The following is a 16,325-nucleotide window of genomic DNA, read 5'->3' as shown; positions in this document are numbered from 1 at the left end:
ACGTAACTTAATGGCTCTCAGATCCTTTCCATCACCCCTACCAACCCAAAGAAAAACATTCCAGGACAGTTGTGTCATGTATTACTTAGGAGGGAACCTCATTGTGATAACAGAGTAAAAGAAGACAGGGATGGCAGGTGGGCTGGCCCATCTTGAGAGGCACTGGCCTGGCTGTCACCATTTAGGAGAAAGAAGAATGTTTTTTGCAAGAGATCTTTTTAAGTGTATGTAGGTAGAAATGTCTGGTCTCTTTGAAACATCTTTATAGAAATTACAAAATGATGATTACATGGGGGAATTTGGTATTCTGATAAAGCAATGTCTACATTTTCTGAAATTTTAACAAACCTTCAAGGAGAGATGTGATCAAATATAAATGAAAGCTCAAAACATCTATCCAAAAAGAATACCAGGTAGCTTTCATTTTCCTGAGATACTGATATTCTGTTAAACAAGCCCAAGATTTTTGTCTAAGTTATTCGGTGGCACATTGAAATGTGTTAGTGCTGGTGATTATTAGGTTCACTGAAAACTGTGATTGTGAATGCTTATAATCCTACTTTATATGATCTTGTGTTTTATATTCAGGTTCATGTTAATCTGCTTCTTATAGAAGCTAGGATGCAAGCAGAACTCCTTTATGCTCTGAGAGCCATTACTCGCTATATGACCTGATACCTTTCCTCCATTAAAGATGACGGAATGATCAGCAGATATAGTCTACAAGGGGAAGGTACTGAGCCCCAGGACCAATGGTAGATAAAAGAATTCAGAATCCATTGTGCCATGATTCCTTTATTTTCTGCTATTTTACTGTGGAAATGCTGCTGCCCGCACGAGCAGCGGATGCTTGGCGGCTTCAAGGGTAGAGCTGTGAAGAAGAGCTGCCATTCACAGTATTTTGCTTTTTGACAGTACAAGATGCTGTATAACTGTTTTAATACAGCAAATAGTAACTCTCCAAATCCTGTTGCTTTTATGTTAAATAAGATAACAACAATTGGAGCATGCAAAGAATGGGACTTGGATAATGACATAAGCTTTATACATAATGAATTTTAGAAGATCTTGGTGCTGCTATTCCTGCTGGTGGAATGAATAGAATGGCTGTTCCAATTAAGCTATTAGTAATAAAAGTGAACACTGCTACTATCTGAGCCTACATACATAATTTGTGTGGTTTCAAATTAAACTTGCATATGTGTTGTTTTTTTTTTTGCATCTAAAAAAGCATAGAAATATTACTCACAGCTCAGCAAAAACCATTTTGACGGTAACAGCTCATTTCTTTCACTCTAGTTATTTTTTAAAATTCAGAGTTATTGGATGACATTAAATCGCGGTGATGTTCTTAAATATTTTCTTTAAAAAGCAATCTTAAAGTGTGTGAATTATAAGAAAGCTAGCTATCTTTTGATATACTGTTTCCCAAGATTCTCTGACACTGGAGGGCAGCTGTCTTGTGCAGTATTTTTGTTGCCAGCACCAAAGTTGTGGAAGTGTTTCTGTAGACTGCTGCGCAGTCCCGGGTGCATCCTAGCCCTCTGGTCCTACCCACCTCCGTGGTCCCCACTTTAAAGATTGTGCAGCTCCTTAAATAATAAAGCTGGAAAATATTTTTAGTCAGGTTATCGAATTGGATATTGAAAAATGCTAATTTGTTTGAAATGCAAACAGGTTTGAAAAAAATGTATTAAGTACTTTGTATTCCGGAAGAATGAATTGCTTTTGAAGTCTGTCAGTATTATTGGTATTTTTCAATAAAGAATAATTTTTCTCCATTTTTTATTTGCTGTCTCAATTCCTTTAAAAACCAGGACTTAACAATCAATAACAATTCTGAATTTTTGTTTACTTTTGTAAACCACGTAGATTCACACTTAAATGATGCTGTTATTAGATGAAAGACTGAAATGAAATGTGAAACTCGGCCATTTTGGGGGGATACAAAGAGGAGTGGACTTTCAGGATCTTATCTAAGACCATTTTTATTTTGGAAATAGCTGGTATGGTGTGCCTGCCTAGTTCATTTTGAATTGAGATAGTTTCAGAGCTCAAATAGAATAATTACAAACAAGAACTCATTAGGGACAGACTATAAAGTAAAAAAATGACTCTGTGCAACTACTAGAAATAGCTCTAAATTTAATCCAAGCTGTTGTAATAACTCTGTTACTCATCAAAACATTTATTAAGCTCAATCTAGCATCTGCAAATTTATCATGTGTTGAGAGCATGGTGGTGAGAGGGGGGGAGGCACAATTTTGAATAGAAGTGGTACCTGCCCTCAAGGATATCTACCCTAGTAAGAAAACAAGACTGTCACCTTAGATGTTAACTGCCATCGAATCGGCTGTGACTCATGGCAACCCCATGCACAATGGAAGGAAACATTGCCCTGGTCCTCCACCATCCCCATCCCATGATCAGTTGTGCATCAGACTGTTGTTATCCATAGGGTTTTCATTGGCTGATTTTTGGAAGTAGATCTCCAGGCTTTACTTCCCAGTCCACCTTAGTCTGGAAGTTCTGCTGAAATCTGTTAAGCATCGTAGCAACACGCAGGGCTCCACTGACAAACAGGTAGTGGCTGCACATAAGGTGTGTTGGCCAGGAATCAAACCCAGGTCTCCCTCATGGAAGGTGAGACTCTACCACCAAACCACCAATGAAACCTTAAAAATAGACTATTGTTATCTTTAATATTCTTTTATTTAAAGAAATATATACTCTTATTAGATTAACCAAAATAGCTCTCTTCCTAAATCTTTTCTACAGATTTTTGTTAGCTTACAGTGGTCTTAAAGATTGAATTTGCATCATGCCTTCCCCGTTCCTGCCTGCTGATGAGTTATCTCATTAGAGTAATACAAGTGAGCCTAACAACTAAGGTTGCATTGGATATATTTAAAATTTTACTCATTCAGCTTGTGTTCTTTGTTGTTTGTGCCTCCCCTTCAAAACACAAAATTTCTTGGAGAGGTTCTAATCAGCAATATGGTGATCACAAAACAAGATCAACTACAGTTTATTGGTTCATTGAAGCTAATAACCACTCAGAAATCAGAAGTTGAAAATTGAAGATTTTGGTGAGTAGAAAAGTGTTCTTTACCTAAAGTAATAAAAGGGCATGGCTGTGATACAAAGTTGATGTTTCAACGCCTCCCATTTAACAGGTGCTTCCTGTTAGTCAGAACGTTTTCCCAAAAGTAAGCACACAGGATTTCTAATGTTACCATAATCCTTGAAATTAATAGTTTCCAAAATAATTGGGGAAGGTTAAGTAGAATATTCTATGGGATATCAAAACCCTCCCCGCAGAGGAAAATTTTTTTTCTTACATAATCACGAAAAGATTTCTGGTTCAGGTTCCCAGGAGTTGATTTTTAAAAGCTGAGGTTTTTGTTGAAGTTCCTTGAACTTTTATATTAGGCCAAATTTAATTGCATAGCTCTTACTATAAGAATATTAAATTCCAAACACTTCTATATTCACCACAATTATTTAGGTCTAACTTCTCCATATGAAAGGTAGTGATGCTTTTTAACTTTAATTTAAAAGCCAATTAGGTTTTTATTCTTCTGATAGTTTAGCTATTTCAAATTAGTTTTGATAAATAATTGATAGATACGTAGATAAATAAAACTTGTTAGATAAGCATGTTTTCTATCATTAAGGTAGTCTAAAAGTCTATTAGCACCTTTGTGAGTATGTGAAAATATCAAGGGATAGCCAAAAGCAGGAAGGTAGTTCCAAGTTGTTCAGCATGTCTGACGGAGAGGTGTAGAAGAGTGGAAGTAGTAGTAATGGTAACATCAGAACCTGTCTTAACTTCAGGAGGTATAATGTGAATCAAGTTCAGCCCAAGGTGATCTCTATGAGGTGGAGGTCAGACGTATCTCCAGTCTCCAACCTTTTTACCAATTCTGACACAAGCCGTCCTTCCCATGGCTCCCTCTGCTTCTCTTTTGGGTTTGATATTCGATTGCAATGGCCACAGAGAACTCACAGACCATACTTACAGTTGAGTGGTTTATTAAGGACCAGGGTACCACTTGGGATCAGGATCAACAGGCTATAACTCAGAATCAGAAAGCATGTAGGCAAAGCCCCCCTTTTTCAGTGCACGACAGCTCTCAGCTCTTCTGGACCTTGTAGGCCTCCTCTCAGCCCTGACGACAGATTCTTCTTGGCCCTGCCGTCTGTCACCACCAGCTCTGCCACTGGGCCCCTCCTGGGCCTGTTGCCATCTTAAGTGTTCAACAGCCCTTGTTTTGTGTTACAGCTCTTTTAGGAGGTTCCTTGCCTCCTCTCTCTCTGCTGTTTCTCCTTTCTTCCTCCTGCTGTTTTCTGCTGCTTCTCTTCCTGCTTCTTTCTGTCTCAGAAACCTCTGTGGGGATGGGTGCTTAAATACACAAACCCCTTGTCAATTTCAAGGCATGGCACTCCCACCAAGGTCACAAATTGACCAATCCCTTTTCAGTGGGCCACAGACACTTCATGTGCCTAGTAGGCTACACCTCACCTTATTTGCATAGGCTATTGGTCAGTCCCTGCAAGTTGTGTACCAATCAGAGGGCAGGGTGCAGCCCAGGGCCAGGCAAAAAGTATCAAACCAAATTTTTCTTACAACTTACCCAGGAAATGTCAATCAACCTGGACAAAAGTAACAAACCCTCTGGGGTAGAAAACTAGGGCAGAGGCGACTCCTCAGGGCTTAGGGGAAAAATATCTCAAGCTGTTTTCCAACTAACCAAGGCAAAAAGCCCCATAAAGGAACTCATTTCCCACTAGGTGGGATGTAGTATGAAGAAGAGCAAGTGTGATGGTATCCTAAAACCAAAAACCAAACCTGTTGCCACTGAGTCAAATCCGACTCACAGTGACCCTATAGGATGGCACAGAACTGCCCCATAGGGTTTCCAAGGAGCACCTGGTGGATTCCAACTGCTGACTTTTTGGTTAGCAGCCGTAGCTCTTAACCACTACACCACCAGGGTTTCTGATGGTATCCTAGCATGAGTTATATATTATAAATTTTGAGGGGGCTGTTTTAGGGGAAAAAAGTTTGCTTTTCTTCACTGCAAGTAGAATATATAGCCTGGTAGGAGTAAAATAAAGACTTAGATCCTTAAATATTTTGGAGAGATTAACCCTTCAGACTTCAACTGATTTCATCTAGTGCAGTGCATCTACTAGCATATACTCATGGACAGACAGATTACAATAAAGTCAGTCTCTCTACAGGGCCTTGCTGAGCCCTAACCAGGGATAAACTTCAGACTGGAAGAGCCCTTGGAAAGTCTGTTTTTCCTGGAAATTTCAGTTTGTTCTAATAAGTTCCAAAAGCCAGTCCAGTGTGGGCTGCCTGCCCTCATACCCTGAGTCTTGGTATTTTGTAGGATGAGAAATGAGCTGTTGTTAACAGCTTTTCTCCAAGCAGAGTAGTATATTTGCTCTTATTTCCAGGTCTCCTTCATTTGTCTAGTATAACAACAGTAATCTCAATTTCTTTTTTTTTTTTTTTTAATCTAATCATTTATTCAAAGGCCACGCCTGTCCTACAAAGAATGGCAAGTTAATAAACTAATTGCCATCACAATGCTATAATGCATTGAGCACCCCGCTTACACACTGGGCATTGTACTGGGCAATTTGCTCACTTAATTGTTTGTTCTAGACCACACTGTAAGAAAGTAGACATTCCCATTTTGCAGCTGAAGCTCAAGAAATTGAGTTATGTGCCCCAGGTCCTCAGCTGGCAAGGGAGAACTAGGATTCAAACTACTCTGCCATACACCTATGCCGACACTCTTTCCAATGCATTACATCACTTCCCTAGTCACAGAGAGTTACAATCAGAAAGGACTGTCTGCTCCAGGCATTTTATTTCAAATGAAAAGACAGAGGTAAACTACTTCTCTTTTTATCTATATTACTTATTATTAATAGAGTAGATGGCCCAAAGCAGTCTTCTCTAACTTATATCTGCTTATTCCTCTTAATATGAGAACCAGAAAAATACCAGTACTTACTCAGAAAGTTTATTTTTACATGTGTTAAGAATTAGTGCAGGTGCTTATATAGTAATGTGTTCCATTTGTACTGAACACCATTCTTTTTATACACAAAGTCTAATGGTCTACATTGCACAGTTCACTTAACTAATGAACTGACCACCATTTAAATTCTAGAACTGTTAAACCAGGATTTAAAGACTGAAACTAAATTATTTAATAGAGAATAGGGAAAAAAAGGCTCTTGCTTAGAAAAACTCTGCATGTATTTTCAACTTACATTGCTCACAGTAGAAAGAATAACATGTTGTATATTCATTTTTCCATAATAGCTAACAAGGGGAAATGCTTTTTTTCTTTTAAAATTCTTAGCTACTCACTAAAATCAGTACCTGGAAAACTTTTCAATATTGGTTAATACTGGGGGAAAAAAAGTTCACATTTATTATTGCTTTTTAAGAATGACGGAGACCTGACTTCCTGTTTCTGTTGTTAATCTGCCTCACGTTAAAAAGAAGGAACGGGCAGGGGTTCCAGGAAGGTGTGATGACTCTGAATTCGGTTTAGAAGCTGCTGTGCCACAGGTTTGAATTCTGTTTCCCAGTGGACTCTGTGATAGTTTTTTAGGTCTTGGTCAAAACTGCCATCCAGTGCTAGTTCTTCATCTGTATCAGAAAAATAAAAATTGCAACAGTTATTTAGAAATGTAATCCCATTGAATAGAGTTTAATTTTTTGGTGGCATAAGTCAAACTCATCCTGGGCCATCTTTAATACCAGCATGACACAAGATAGGATTTTAGGGTTAAGAGGGTTTTTTTGTTGTTGTTGTTTTGTTTTAACTAGAGAAGTTCTTTACCCTCTTCTTTACCAACACTCTAAAATAAGTATGTTTTAGTCTCTTAATAAAAAAGGGCAATGATCTTTTTTTTTTTTAATCCTAGACTGAATGGAGCTTTTATTTCAGCTAATTTCTGAGTCTTTTTGTATAAGTTCTCACCCAAAAGTCAGATCACAATTTTTCAGAATAAACAAATCATTAATAGGTTACTTCCTTGCCTGTACTTTGGAAAAGTTAATTATTTCAGTGGTTGACAGATAATAAAAGGAGTCAGGGAATCTTCTGGAGAAAATAGCTCGGTTTAAACACTATTGAAAAATCAGATCTTTGCTGGCTTCATAGCAGTCTGGGACATACTTCTTTGAAAAGACAAACCCCCAACCCCTCTTCAATAATGGTGAAAACTGGGGGACCTTGAAAATCCCAAGGAGTATTAGAATCCCAAACAAGACCATGTATAATACAGGAAAAAAGCACTTGTAAAAACAGAACATAAAATTACAACTTTAATTTACTTCTTAATCCAATTCTGTGAATACCCTGAGTTCTGTGAATACCATAAATATATCCAATCCAAGTAGGAAGATAAATGTCCATCAAGGTTTCTGAGCCTACCTGCCACCACATTGGTACTTGTTTATATTGCGCCTCACCCCCATGATGGACTGCAGAAAGGTGCCTGGCCTGCCAGTCGGAAGCTTGGCTTTTCTATTTCCTAGGTCTGTGGCCTGAGGCAGATTTCTAAAGCGGTAACCACTAAGTCCTAAAATAACCACAAATGTTGCTACTTACGTAATTTGCAAACTTTTTTTTTCCTCCCATAAGGCCAATTAAAAATTCTATTTTATATATATATATATATATATATATATATTTTATATATATATATATATTCTACTCTGGCTACATCGAATTCTGTACACTAAATATTTCTGTACACTTGATGTGTACTTCAGCACTTTTGCGTTAAAGTTACTACCCAGGATAAGATAAGGGCATCTGGAATAGTCTGGAGTAACCTCCAGTTTGTTCCTCCTCGGCTGACAACCAAGTGGACAGCTATGCAGCTCTGAGATAAATTCCAGGCAGCCAAACACTTCAGCAAGCCTCACCGCAGCAACCCTGTAAGCAAACCTGGATCTCCCCACCCAGGAGATAATCTCAGGACATTCAGGGGAGGGAAATGCAGATAGTGTCAGAGGCCTTCAAAGCCCTTCCCATTTGGCTTCTTCCGGACAAGAGGAGTCCTGCTGGATACTGAGTGGTTTCAGATTTCTTTGTCCTAGTCCTGCTTACTCTTCTAGATTTTCTGAGCACCAATCTTTTGTTAAAAAATGAATTCTCTTGTTTTATGGCCTTCCCTCCCAACTGCTTTGGGCTGAGCACTGTAGTCAGGCACTTAGCAGTCCTGTTTAAAATGTTTAGGTTACTTAGAATACTAAAACTAAGCATTCTGCCCATGTAGGATGAGGTGGTTTTAGCAGAATCTCTGCCTTAAAAAAAAAACACTAACATGAAGAGAATGTTACTTTTATTGAGGTTCAGCCTATAGTTAGTTAAGCCACAGTTATACTGTATTGATTCTAAATTGGTTTACACAAGGTGGCAGAAGAGTGGCCAAGTAGCTACAGGTAGGAGAAATGCAGTCTGAAGTTTCAAAGTAAATAAATATACATTTGGAAACCCTGGTGGAGTAGTGGTTAAGTGCTGTGGCTGCTAACCAAAGGGTCGGCAGTTCAAATCCACCAGGCGCTCCTTGGAAACTCTGTGGGGCAGTTCTACTCTGTCCTATAAGGTCACTATGAGTCGGAATCGACTCGACGGCACTGGGGATTGGGGGAGAATACATTTAAAAAGTACCATATTATACTCAGTATTAAATTTAGGAACTTGTGCTGCAAAGAGTGGCAGAGCCTGATGGATTGACTCTACAAACAGAGTAGAACTGCCCCATAGGGTTTCCAAGGCTGTAAATCTTTATAGAAGCAGACTGCTACATCTTTCTCCCGAGGAGCACCTGGTAGGTTCAAACCACTGACCTTTCGGTTAGCAGCCGAGTACTTAGCCACTACCACCAGGGCTCTTGAAGAAAGATTTAGGTCTATAATTTTCAAACTCTTGACTCTAACCCATAGTAAGAAATACATTTTACACATCATGACTTTGTATACAGATACATATTTAAATAACAAATTTTTCATAATAGAATACTTACCCTTACTACATAGAGTACACTCTGATATTTCTTTCTTTGCTACTTCAGTTTTTTAAAATGCTGGTCATACTTCACTAAACTGATTTCGGAACCCACAATGTGAGATGTGCTGATTTAGATCGCTAATGGGTGTTAAGTTTTCTTTCTGCACAGCACACTTTCAAATACTAGAATTTTTGGCAAGGTATTAGGATTGTTGTTGTTGTTAGGTGCCGTCGAGTCAGCTCCAACTCACAGCGACCCTATGCACAACAGAACGAAACACTGCGCCATCCTTACAATCGCTGTTATGCTTGAGCCCACTGTTGCAGCCACTGTGTCAGTCCTCCTCGTTGAGGGTCTTCCTCTTTTTCCGCTGTCCCTGTACTTTGCCAAGCATGATGTCCTTCTCCAGAGACTGATCCCTCCTGACAACATGTCCAAAGTGTGTAAGACGCAGTCGCGCCATTCTTCCTTCTAAGGAGCATCCTGGTTGTACTTCCTCCAAGATAGATTTATTCATTCTTCTGGCAGTCCGTGGTATATTCAATATTCTTTGCCAGCACCACAATTCAAAGGCATCAATTCTTCTTCGGTCTTGCTTATTCATTGTCCAGCTTTCACATGCATACGATGTGACTAAAAACACCATGGCTTGGGTCGGGTGCACTTTAGTCTTCAAGGTGACATCTTTGCTCTTCAACACTTTCAAGAAGTCCTTCGCAGCAGATTTACCCAACGCAACGCGTCTTTTGATTTCTTGACTGCTGCTTCCATGGCTGTTGATTGTGGATCCAAGGAAAATGAAATCCTTGACAACTTCAATCTTTTCTCCGTTTATCATGATGTTGCTCATTGGTCCAGTTGTGAGGATTTTTGTTTTCTTTATGTTGAGGTGCAATACATACCGAAGGCTGTGGTCTTTGATCTTCATTAGTAAGTGCTTCAAGTCCTTTTCACTTTCAGCAAGCAAGGTTGTGTTATCTGCATAACGCGAGTTGTTAATGAGTCTTCCTCCAATCCTGATGCCCCGTTCTTCTTCATATACTCCAGCTTCTCGGATTATTTGTTCAGCATACAGATTGAATAGGTATGGTGAAAGCATACAAACTTGGCGCACACTTTTCCTGACTTTAAACCAATCAGTATCCCCTTGTTCTGTCTGAACAACTGCCTCTTGATCTACGTAAAGGTTCCTCATGAGCACAATTAAGTGTTCTGGAATTCCCGTTCTTTGCAGTGTTATCCACAATTTGTTATGATCCACACAGTCGAATGCCTTTGCATAGTCAATAAAACACAGGTAGACATCCTTCTGGCATTCTCTGCTTTCAGCCAGGATCCATATGACATCAGCAATGATATCCCTGGTTCCATGTCCTCTTCTGAAACCGGCCTGAATTTCTGGTAGTTCCCTATCGATATACTGCTGCAGCCGTTTTTGAATGATCTTCAGCAAAATTTTGCTTGCGTGTGACATTAATGATATTGTTCTATAATTTCCACATTCGGTTGGATCACCTTTCTTGGGAATAGGCATAAATATGGATCTCTTCCAGTCAGTTGGCCAGGAAGCTGTCTTCCAAATTTCTTGGCATAGACGAGTGAGCACCTCCAGCGCTGCATCTGTTTGTTGAAACATCTCAATTGTTATTGCATCAATTCCTGGAGCCTTGTTTTTCGCCAATGCCTTCAGAGCAGCTTGGGCTTCTTCCTTCAGTACCATCAGTTCCTGATCATATGCTACTTCTTGAAATGACTTAACATCAACTAATTCTTTTTGGTATAATGACTGTGTATTCCTTCCATCTTCTTTTGATGCTTCCTGCATCATTTAATATTTTCCCCATAGAATCTTCACTATTGCAACTTGAGGCTTGAATTTTTTCTTCAGTTCTTTCAGCTTGAGAAATACCGAGCGTGTTCTTCCCTTTTGGTTTTCCATTTCCAGCTCTTTGCACATGTCATTATAATACTGTCTCCTCGAGCCGCCCTTTGAAATCTTCTGTTCAGTTCTTTTACTTCATCAATTCTTCCTTTTGCTTTAGCTGCTCGACGTTCGAAAGCAAGTTTCAGAGTCTCCTCCGACATCCATCTTGGTCTTTTCTTTCTTTCCTGTCTTTTCAATGACCTCTTGCTTTCTTCATGTATGATGTCCTTGATGTCATTCCACAACTCGTCTGGTCTTCAGTCACCAGTGTTCAATGCATCAATCTATTCTTCAGATGGTCTCTAAATTCAGGTGGGATATACTCAAGGTCATACTTTGGCTCTCGTGGACTTGCTCTGATTTTCTTCAGTTTCAGCTTGAACTTCCATATGAGCAATTGATGGTCTGTTCCCCACTTGGCCCCTGGCCTTGTTCTGACTGATGATATTGAGCTTTTCCATCTTCTCTTTCCACAGATGTAGTGTATTTGATTTTTTTGTGCTCCATCGGGCGAGGTCCATACGTATACTCGCCGTTTACGTTGGTGAAAGAAGGTATTTGCAATGAAGAAGTCGTTGGTCTTCCAAAATTCTATCATTCGATCTCTGGCATTGTTTCTATCGCCAAGGCCATATTTTCCAACTACTGATCCTTCTTCTTTGTTTCCAACTTTCACATTAAAATCACCAGTAATTATCAATGCATCTTGATTGCATGTTCGATGAATTTCAGACTGCAGCAGCTGATAAAAATCTTCTATTTCTTCATCTTTGGCCTTAGAGGTTGGTGCATATATTTGAATAACAGTCACATTAACTGGTCTTCCTTGTAGGCGTATGGATATTATCCTATCACTGACAGCACTGTACTTCAGGATAGACCTTGAAATGTTCTTTTTGACGATGAATGCAACACCATTCTTCTTTGTCATTTCCAGCATAGTAGACTATACGATTGTCTGATTCAAAATGGCCAATACCAGTCCATTTCAGTTCACTAATGCCTAGGATATTGATGTTTATGTGTTCCATTTAATTTTTGACAATTTCTAATTTTCCTAGATTCATACTTTGTACATTCCAGGTTCCGATTATTAATGGATGTTTGCAGCTGTTCCTGAGTCGTGCAAAATAAATTTGTCAGTGATCGTTATAACAGAATCACCATTCTAGTTTAAGTGTGCTGTATAGGAACCTCTTATTACCCTGACTATTCTCTAATAAGACACAGTCCTTGCTATCAAGTATCTACATTGTATCCAGTTCCCTAAAGTGGCTCAGTTTGATTGGAGAAATAAAACTTTCAAAACAACACAGGAGCAGTTAGTCACACAGGCTCATGCCTAATTGCTATTTAAAAAGTATAGGAGGGAGAAAGGAGGACTCAGTGCTTACCGGATACTGAGATTCCATTAAGAGCAATGATATAATTTGGAAACAGACAAGGGTGAAGGTTGAACAAGATGAACATAATTAATGTCACTGAACTGTACATGTGAAGATTGTTATATATATTTACCACAATTAAAAAAAACAGTAAAAATAAAAGTATGGATTTTCCTATAGCTAGGCTGACTGCGGGCTTGAAAAGCTGTGAGAAGGGCCTCCAAGGACAAGCAGCATTTGGACAGGCAGGTTGGGGTTATGGCAAGTGCAAGGCATGAAGGGGAGTGAAGCACAAGTAAAAGCGAAGGCAGCTTTAAGGGAGAGTTGAGGGAGTGGAGTTGTAGGCTATAGTCCACTGCCACAAAGTGCCTGCCAGGAATGTTGTTCCCCGCTGAGAAGCCCAGTATGCTCACACCCCTTCTTAGCCATCCTTGTCCCACATGGTCCCACCCTCCTGGTCATTTAAGGCTGACTGCCCCAGAATTAGGTGCCAAAGGGAGTGGTTGGTGTCACCCAGTGCGGTAACTCATGATGTAACCGCCACCCCACGCCCTGCCTGGGGTGGGCATGTCTGGCCAGTTAAGGCACCCTGGTGGGTGGAGCAGTGTCTCTCCTACGCAGGGCGAGCGCCTAGCATTGCAGCCCCCCTTCTGGCCCCACCCCCACAGCTCCCCCAGCTCCTCCCCTCTCCCATTAGCTTAGGCATTAGCCTCCTCTTTATTCAATTGCGGGCACCGAAGCCCGACTGCCAGCACCCTAACTGACAGGTAAGGGGGGATGTCCGTGACGAGTTACAGCACTGGGTGATGGGTCACACCAACCCTAGTGACGCCACAGCAATGGTCCTCTCCCCTCTTATGGCGCCTGCCCACTTCTGCTGGCCCTGAGGTCATTTTGGTGTTACCCCCTCTGACAGTGTCAGGGGATGCCACCGGCACTCCCGTCCCCACCTAGTGATGCCACTGGCCAAAGGTAGCCACAGAAAGCCTGCCGCAGAGGCAGCTGCTGCCTGAGGTATGAAAGCCCTGCACCACAGAAGACTGACTCACTGAACCGTCATGCCTCCCCAAATGTAAGACATACAGAAAAGTGCACCAGTAAACAGAGAAGACAATAGAGACACAGGCCAGGGACAGCAAGTAGAAGCCTTGAGGTAGCTGAAGCCATGACTAACCAGAAGCCTACAGGGAGTCAGGGGGAGAAAGAAGAGAACTTTATCGGCAACGGCCAGAGTGGTGGCAGAGCAGAGCAGAGCGGGTCTTCAGAATGGGGAGCACAAGAGCAGAGACATGCCTGCTACCCAGGGCTTACCAGGGACTCTGGTTCCAGTTCCTGAGTGACTCTCTGCTTATTTCCAGAATTCCTTCTTCCCTGTGTATCCTCCTTTACACTCCTTCATTAACCAAGGCAGAGGTTCTCAATTCTAGCTCTGTACACCAGACTCACCTGTGGAACTTTTTAAACACACAGATTCTCAGCCTCATCGCAGAGTCCTGAATCAGAATTCCTAGGACTGAGGCCAGGACTGTGAGTTTTTTAAACTCCACAACTGATTCCAGTGCTCAGCCACAGCTGAGAATCACTGAATTCAGGTAACCTGAGCGAGTGCATGGAGTCCTTTGGTAGTGCAAACTGCTAACATGCTCGACTATTAATCTAAAAGTTGGAGGTTTGAGTCAACCCAGATGGGCCTCGTAACAAAGGCCTGGTGTTCTCCCTCCAAAAAATCAGCCATTGAAAACTCTATAAAGTACAGTTCTACTCTGACACACATGGAGTCGCCATGAGTTGGAGTCGCCTCAGTGGCAACTAGTTACTTGGCTGGAACGAGTACATCTGCTCCCTGAGAAAAGTTAATTTTCATGCAGCACAGTATAAAGCTCAGTGACCTAAAATCATGTTCATTTTTTTCTTACTCTGTGTTTTAAAACACACACACTCACAAAATTATATTTACCCAGATAAAGTAAATTTCACAGCAATCTAGCAAACCTGATTTTTTCAAATAACTTCTGATTCTGAGTTCCTGTTTAATAACATATTGTTACAGCACTTAGAGTTGACTAAGCACCTTATTTTTTTCAAGAACTTGCTATGTGTCGGGCACTGTTTGGCTCTTTTTTAAACATCTGCTCATCTAGTCATCCTAACAACCCTGTGAGGTGGACATTAATTACCCCCATCTTAAAGAACGGAAAGGATAAATTCAGAGAGGTTAAGCCCAAGGTTTAAAAACTTGTAAGTATATTACTTAGCCACAAAGTGAAATGAAGTCCTGATATTCACTACAACATGGGTGAACACTGAAAACATTACACTGAGTGAAATAAGTCAGTCAGAAAAGGACAAATATTATATGACACCACTTATATGAAATAGGCAAATGTATAGAGACCAAAGGTTGTTAGTTGTTACCTGGGGTCTTAGTCACCTAGTGCTGCTATAACAGAAATACCACAAGTGGATGGGTTTAACAAAGAGAAATCTATTTTCTCACAGTCTAGTAGGCTAGAAGTCCAAATTTTTCTCCAGGGGAAGGCTTTCTCTCTCTGTCGGCTCTGGAGGATGGTCTTTGTCATCAATCTTCCCCTGTACTAGGAGCTTCTCTACACAGAAAGGACACATGCTGCTCCAGACACTGCTTTCTTGGTGGTATGAGGTCCCCACTCTCTGCTTGCTTCCCTTTCCTTTTATCTCTTGTAAGATAAAAGGTGGTGCAGGCCACATCCCAGGGAAACTGCCTTTACATTGGATCAGGGCTGTGACCTGAGCAAGGGTGTTACATCCCACCCTAATACTCTTTAACCACAAACAGAGATCATGACTTATAACACATAGGAAAATCACAGAATGGAGAACAGCCACACAATACTGGGGATCATGACCTAATCAAGTTGACACATATTTTGGGGGGACACTATTCAATCCATGATACCAGGAGTGGGAGGACAGGAGAAGGGAAGAAGTCATTGCTCAGGGAGCACTGAGCTTCTGTTAATAGTGGTAGAACAACTTGAAAAATAGTGGTAATGTATGCACAACATGATGAGTGTAATCAATGTCACGTATAAAAATTGTTGAATTGGTAAATGTTTTGTTACATATGTTTTTACCACAACAAAAAACCAAAAACAAATACCTCGTAAGTGATAAAACCAGGACTTAAACTCAGAACTGTCTGACAAGCCTCTGGTCTTTCCTATATGCTCTTGTTTGAGTCTCACAACTCCAGAAGGCAGGACAGGAATTATTATCATCCCAGTTTCAGAGATGAAAGACAGGCTCTGAGTCTCTTATTCACATCCCAGCACCAGTGAGAGCCAGGATTTGAACCCAAGTCTTCTGAGTTACAGTGAGCCTTTCCACACTGCCTCATTGACTGTACACAGTGGTTGGGCAATGGTAAGGGACAGCGCCTCCATTTTGGGAAAAGGATTATTGAAAATACTCAATTCATTTACTGACTCAAATAATTGTTTTTGGATTTAACTCAGGATAAAAAAAATGGAAATTTTTTTAAAGTAAGATACCATCCCTTTGTTTTGTATTCTTGTTGCTTTGTATCAGTGAGCTCCAACCTTTTCAAAAATACAGACTATACCATAATGTCAAGTAGTTTCACTGTAAAAATGACATGGAGGTGGCATCTGACCTCCTCTAACTTCACGATGGGGAAGGAGAATCAAGATTGACAGCCCAAGGCTGATTCCTATGAGGTGAAGTTCAGGCATGCCTCCTCTCTGTGCGTCTTTACCAATTTTGACACCAACTGTCCTTCCCACAACACTCTCTACTTCTCTACTGGGTTCAGTAATTCATTGCAGTGGCCACATAGAACTCACAGACCCCATTCATGATCATGGGGTTTATTAGGGAAGTAAAAGGTTACAATTCAGGTTTAGGAAGGCTCAGGATATCATTCTTCCAGCAGGACAGCCTCTTCTCACATATACCTGCCA

General features: G+C 40.6%; 2 protein-coding genes across 4 annotated transcripts in view; one reads left to right on the top strand and one right to left on the bottom strand.

Moving 5' to 3' along the window:
• SESN1 (sestrin 1) overlaps window positions 1–1,781 on the top strand; it is a 130,159-nt gene extending 128,378 nt beyond the window's left edge. For all 3 annotated transcript variants that reach the window (XM_064289549.1, XM_003404303.4, XM_003404302.3), the window contains one exon: window positions 589–1,781. In XM_064289549.1, coding sequence (XP_064145619.1) covers window positions 589–675 — 87 coding nt within the window. In that variant the 3' untranslated portion in view covers window positions 676–1,781. The remainder of the gene's footprint in view (window positions 1–588) is intronic.
• A 4,148-nt stretch (window positions 1,782–5,929) lies between these two features.
• Window positions 5,930–16,325, bottom strand: part of ARMC2 (armadillo repeat containing 2) — a 139,702-nt gene continuing 129,306 nt past the window's right edge. The window contains exon 17 of the mRNA XM_023543025.2: window positions 5,930–6,682. Coding sequence (XP_023398793.1) covers window positions 6,525–6,682 — 158 coding nt within the window. The 3' untranslated portion in view covers window positions 5,930–6,524. The remainder of the gene's footprint in view (window positions 6,683–16,325) is intronic.

The sequence above is a fragment of the Loxodonta africana genome, chromosome 1 (genome assembly GCF_030014295.1).
Source record: "Loxodonta africana isolate mLoxAfr1 chromosome 1, mLoxAfr1.hap2, whole genome shotgun sequence".
In the NCBI taxonomy this organism is placed as follows: Eukaryota; Metazoa; Chordata; class Mammalia; order Proboscidea; family Elephantidae; genus Loxodonta; species Loxodonta africana.
Note: the sequence above shows the minus strand (reverse complement) of the source record. Positions and strands in the feature narration are given on the sequence as shown.